The following is a 6,572-nucleotide window of genomic DNA, read 5'->3' as shown; positions in this document are numbered from 1 at the left end:
AGGGAGTTAGATGAAAGAGAAGGGAGAGAGAAGGAGAGAGGGAGTTAGATGAAAGACAGAAGGGAGAGAGGAGGAGAGAGACAGAAGGGAGAGAGGAGGAGAGAGACAGCAGGGAGAGAGAAGGAGAGAGGGAGTTAGATGAAAGACAGAAGGGAGAGAGGAGGAGAGAGACAGAAGGGAGAGAGAAGGAGAGAGGGAGTTAGATGAAAGACAGAAGGGAGAGAGAAGGAGAGAGGGAGTTAGATGAAAGACAGAAGGGAGAGAGGAGGAGAGAGACAGCAGGGAGAGAGGAGGAGGGAGGGAGTTAGATGAAAGACAGAAGGGAGAGAGAAGGAGAGAGGGAGTTAGATGAAAGACAGAAGGGAGAGAGGAGGAGAGAGACAGCAGGGAGAGAGGAGGAGGGAGGGAGTTAGATGAAAGACAGAAGGGAGATAGAAGGAGAGAGGGAGTTAGATGAAAGACAGAAGGGAGAGAGGAGGAGGGAGAGGAGAGAGGAGGAGAGAGACAGCAGGGAGAGAGGAGGAGAGAGAGGAGAGAGGAGGAGAGAGGGGAGAGGGGGAGGAGAGAGACAGCAGGGAGAGAAACAATAAGGTGGAAAGCATCTAGATAGAGTTGAGGTATCTGATATTCCACTGCTCTATACACTCCACCCTGCACCAGGACAGAGGAGATGTTGGGATGATTAGAAAGGAACATACGGGGAGTGAAATGACAGTGATCCTGATGATCAGTGATGAGTGACAGAGAGAGGAGAGAGACACTGATATTCTATGAGTCCTGAGACATCTACCTCGTCATAGAGGCTCCCGGGGACGTCAGCTCCATATATGGGAGATACGAAGGTCAGGTTCTTCCAGTACTTCCTCTCCAGGTCCTCATAGTTCAGGTAGCGGGGAGTACAATATCTGGAGAGGTAGAGGATCTATGTTATAACAACTATACTAATATAACACATAGTTCAGGTAGAGGGAGTACAGTATCTGGACAGGTAGAGGATCTATGTTATAACATCTATACTAATATAATACATAGTTCAGGTAGAGGGAGTACAGTATCTGGACAGGTAGAGGATCTATGTTATAACAACTATACTAATTTAACACATAGTTCAGGTAGAGGGAGTACAATATCTGGACAGGTAGAGGATCTATGTTATAACAACTATACTAATTTAACACATAGTTCAGGTAGAGGGAGTACAATATCTGGACAGGTAGAGGATCTATGTTATAACAACTATACTAATATAACACATAGTTCAGGTAGAGGGAGTACAATATCTGGAGAGGTAGAGGATCTATGTTATAACAACTATACTAATATAACACATAGTTCAGGTAGAGGGAGTACAGTATCTGGACAGGTAGAAGATCTATGTTATAACAACTATACTAATATAACACATAGTTCAGGGAGAGGGAGTACAGTATCTGGAGAGGTAGTAGATCTATGTTATAACAACTATACTAATATAATACATAGTTCAGGTAGAGGGAGTACAGTATCTGGACAGGTAGTAGATCTATGTTATAACAACTATACTAATATAATACATAGTTCAGGTAGAGGGAGTACAATATCTGGAGAGGTAGAGGATCTATGTTATAACAACTATACTAATATAACACATAGTTCAGCTAGAGGGAGTACAATATCTGGAGAGGTAGAGGATCTATGTTATAACAACTATACTAATATAACACATAGTTCAGGTAGAGGGAGTACAATATCTGGAGAGGTAGAAGATCTATGTTATAACAACTATACTAATATAACACATAGTTCAGGTAGAGGTAGTAGATCTATGTTATAACAACTATACTAATATAACACATAGTTCAGGTAGAGGGAGTACAGTATCTGGAGAGGTAGTAGATCTATGTTATAACAACTATACTAATATAACACATAGTTCAGGTAGCGGGGAGTACAATATCTGGAGAGGTAGAAGATCTATGTTATAACATCTATACTAATATAACACATAGTTCAGGTAGCGGGGAGTACAATATCTGGAGAGGTAGAAGATCTATGTTATAACATCTATACTAATATAACACATAGTTCAGGGAGAGGGAGTACAATATCTGGAGAGGTAGAAGATCTATGTTATAACAACTATACTAATATAACACATAGTTCAGGTAGCGGGGAGTACAATATCTGGAGAGGTAGAAGATCTATGTTATAACATCTATACTAATATAACACATAGTTCAGGGAGAGGGAGTACAATATCTGGAGAGGTAGAAGATCTATGTTATAACAACTATACTAATATAACACATAGTTCAGGTAGAGGGAGTACAATATCTGGAGAGGTAGAAGATCTATGTTATAACAACTATACTAATATAACACATAGTTCAGGTAGAGGTAGTAGATCTATGTTATAACAACTATACTAATATAACACATAGTTCAGGTAGAGGTAGTAGATCTATGTTATAACAACTATACTAATATAACACATAGTTCAGGTAGAGGGAGTACAGTATCTGGACAGGTAGAAGATCTATGTTATAACAACTATACTAATATAATACATAGTTCAGGTAGCGGGGAGTACAATATCTGGAGAGGTAGAAGATCTATGTTATAACATCTATACTAATATAATACATAGTTCAGCTAGAGGGAGTACAATATCTGGAGAGGTAGTAGATCTATGTTATAACAACTATACTAATATAACACATAGTTCAGGTAGAGGTAGTAGATCTATGTTATAACAACTATACTAATATAACACATAGTTCAGGTAGCGGGGAGTACAGTATCTGGAGAGGTAGAGGATCTATGTTATAACAACTATACCAATATAATACATAGTTCAGGGAGAGGTAGTAGATCTATGTTATAACAACTATACTCATATAACACATAGTTCAGGTAGAGGTAGAAGATCTATGTTATAACAACTATACTAATATAACACATAGTTCAGGTAGAGGGAGTACAGTATCTGGAGAGGTAGAGGATCTATGTTATAACATCTATACTAATATAACACATAGTTCAGGGAGAGGTAGTAGATCTATGTTATAACAACTATACTAATATAACACATAGTTCAGGGAGAGGTAGTAGATCTATGTTATAACAACTATACTAATATAACACATAGTTCAGGGAGAGGTAGTACAGTATCTGGAGAGGTAGTAGATCTATGTTATAACTACTATACTAATATAACACATAGTTCAGGGAGAGGTAGTAGATCTATGTTATAACAACTATACAAATATAACACATAGTTCAGGTAGAGGTAGTAGATCTATGTTATAACTACTATACTAATATAACACATAGTTCAGGGAGAGGGAGTACAGTATTTGGAGAGGTAGAGGATCTATGTTATAACTACTATACTAATATAACACATAGTTCAGGGAGAGGGAGTACAGTATCTGGAGAGGTAGAGGATCTATGTTATAACTACTATACTAATATAACACATAGTTCAGGGAGAGGTAGTACAATATCTGGAGAGGGAGTAGATCTATGTTATAACTACTATACTAATATAACACATAGTTCAGGGAGAGGGAGTACAGTATCTGGAGAGGTAGAAGATCTATGTTATAACTACTATACTAATATAACACATAGTTCAGGGAGAGGTAGTACAATATCTGGAGAGGGAGTAGATCTATGTTATAACTACTATACTAATATAACACATAGTTCAGGGAGAGGTAGTAGATCTATGTTATAACAACTATACTAATATAACACATAGTTCAGGTAGAGGGAGTACAGTATCTGGAGAGGTAGAAGATCTATGTTATAACAACTATACTAATATAACACATAGTTCAGGTAGAGGTAGTAGATCTATGTTATAACTACTATACTAATATAACACATAGTTCAGGTAGAGGGAGTACAGTATCTGGAGAGGTAGTAGATCTATGTTATAACAACTATACTAATATAACACATAGTTCAGGTAGCGGGGAGTACAATATCTGGAGAGGTAGAAGATCTATGTTATAACATCTATACTAATATAACACATAGTTCAGGTAGCGGGGAGTACAATATCTGGAGAGGTAGAAGATCTATGTTATAACATCTATACTAATATAACACATAGTTCAGGGAGAGGGAGTACAATATCTGGAGAGGTAGAAGATCTATGTTATAACAACTATACTAATATAACACATAGTTCAGGTAGAGGGAGTACAATATCTGGAGAGGTAGAAGATCTATGTTATAACATCTATACTAATATAACACATAGTTCAGGGAGAGGGAGTACAGTATCTGGAGAGGTAGAAGATCTATGTTATAACAACTATACTAATATAACACATAGTTCAGGTAGAGGTAGTAGATCTATGTTATAACAACTATACTAATATAACACATAGTTCAGGTAGAGGTAGTAGATCTATGTTATAACAACTATACTAATATAACACATAGTTCAGGGAGAGGTAGTACAGTATCTGGACAGGTAGAAGATCTATGTTATAACAACTATACTAATATAATACATAGTTCAGGTAGCGGGGAGTACAATATCTGGAGAGGTAGAAGATCTATGTTATAACATCTATACTAATATAATACATAGTTCAGCTAGAGGGAGTACAATATCTGGAGAGGTAGTAGATCTATGTTATAACAACTATACTAATATAACACATAGTTCAGGTAGCGGGGAGTACAGTATCTGGACAGGTAGAGGATCTATGTTATAACTACTGTACTAATATAACACATAGTTCAGGTAGAGGTAGTAGATCTATGTTATAACTACTATACTAATATAACACATAGTTCAGGGAGAGGGAGTACAATATCTGGAGAGGTAGTAGATCTATGTTATAACAACTATACTAATATAATACATAGTTCAGGTAGAGGTAGTACAGTATCTGGAGAGGTAGAGGATCTATGTTATAACAACTATACTAATATAACACATAGTTCAGGTAGAGGGAGTACAGTATCTGGAGAGGTAGAAGATCTATGTTATAACATCTATACTAATATAACACATAGATCTACTACCTCTACCTGAACTATGTTATAACAACTATACTAATATAACACATAGTTCAGGGAGAGGTAGTACAGTATCTGGAGAGGTAGTAGATCTATGATGTGATTGGCCTGACTGAAACATGGCTTAAGCCTGATGAATTTACTGTGTTAAATGAGGCCTCACCCCCTGGTTACACTAGTGACCAAACCCCCCGTGCATCCGGCAAAGGCGGAGGTGTTGCTAACATTTACGATAGCAAATTTCAATTTACAAAAAAAAAAAACAATGACGTTTTCGTCTTTTGAGCTTCTAGTCATGAAATCTATGCAGCCTACTCAATCACTTTTTATAGCTACTGTTTACAGGCCTCCTGGGCCATATGCAGTGTTCCTTACTGAGTTCCCTGAATTCCTATCGGATCTTGTAGTCATAGCAGATAATATTCTAATTTTTGGTGACTTTAACATTCACATGGAAAAGTCCACAGACCCACTCCAAAAGGCTTTCGGAGCCATCATCGACTCAGTGGGTTTTGTCCAACATGTCTCTGGACCTACTCACTGCCACAGTCATACTCTGGACCTAGTTTTGTCCCATGGAATAAATGTTGTGGATCTTAATGTTTTTCCTCATAATCCTGGATTATCGGACCACCATTTTATTGCGTTTACAATTGCAACAAATAATCTGCTCAGACCCCAACCAAGGAAGATTAAAAGTCGTGCTATAAATTCTCAGACAACCCAAAGATTCCTTGATGCCCTTCCAGACTCCCTCTGCCTACCCAAGGACGTCAGAGGACAAGAATCAGTTAACCACCTAACCGAGGAACTCAATTCAACCTTGCGCAATACCCTAGATGCAGTTGCACCCCTAAAAATTAAAAACATCTGTCATAAGAAACTAGCTCCCTGGTATACAGAAAATACACGGGCTCTGAAGCACGCTTCCAGAAAATTGGAACGGAAATGGCGCCACACTAAACTGGAAGTCTTCCGACTAGCTTGGAAAGACAGTACCGTGCAGTATCGAAGAGCCCTCACTGCTGCACGATCATCCTATTTTTCCAACTTAATTGAGGAAAATAAGAACAATCCGAAATTTCTTTTTGACACTGTCGCAAAGCTAACTAAAAAGCAGCATTCGCAAATGGAGGATGGCTTTCACTTCAGCAGTAATAAATTTATGAACTTTTTTGAGGAAAAGATCATGATCATTAGAAAGCAAATTACGGACTCCTCTTTAAATCTGGGTATTCCTCCAGGGCTTCATTGTCCAGAGTCTGCACAACTCTGCCAGGACCTTGGCTCAAGGGAGATACTAAAGTGTTTTAGTACTATATCTCTTGACACAATGATGAAAATAATCATGGCCTCCAAACCCTCAAGCTGCATACTGGACCCTATTCCAACTAAACTACTGAAAGAGCTGCTTCCTGTGCTTGGCCCTCCTATGTTGAACATAATAAACGGCTCTCTATCCACCGGATGTGTACCAAGCTCACTAAAAGTGGCAGTAATAAAGCCTCTCTTGAAAAAGCCGAATCTTGACCCAGAAATTATAAAAAACTATC

At 38.0% G+C, this 6,572-nt stretch overlaps 1 protein-coding gene across 9 annotated transcripts in view; it reads right to left on the bottom strand.

Moving 5' to 3' along the window:
* The window catches only part of LOC115190779 (lysine-specific demethylase 4C-like), a 53,770-nt gene that overhangs the window by 37,936 nt on the left and 9,262 nt on the right, over positions 1 to 6,572 (bottom strand). For all 9 annotated transcript variants that reach the window (XM_029748825.1, XM_029748826.1, XM_029748830.1 and 6 more), the window contains one exon: positions 791 to 905. In XM_029748825.1, the coding sequence (XP_029604685.1) occupies positions 791 to 905 (115 nt within the window). The remainder of the gene's footprint in view (positions 1 to 790; positions 906 to 6,572) is intronic.

The sequence above is a fragment of the Salmo trutta genome, unplaced genomic scaffold (genome assembly GCF_901001165.1).
Source record: "Salmo trutta unplaced genomic scaffold, fSalTru1.1, whole genome shotgun sequence".
Lineage (NCBI taxonomy): Eukaryota > Metazoa > Chordata > Actinopteri > Salmoniformes > Salmonidae > Salmo > Salmo trutta.
Note: the sequence above shows the minus strand (reverse complement) of the source record. Positions and strands in the feature narration are given on the sequence as shown.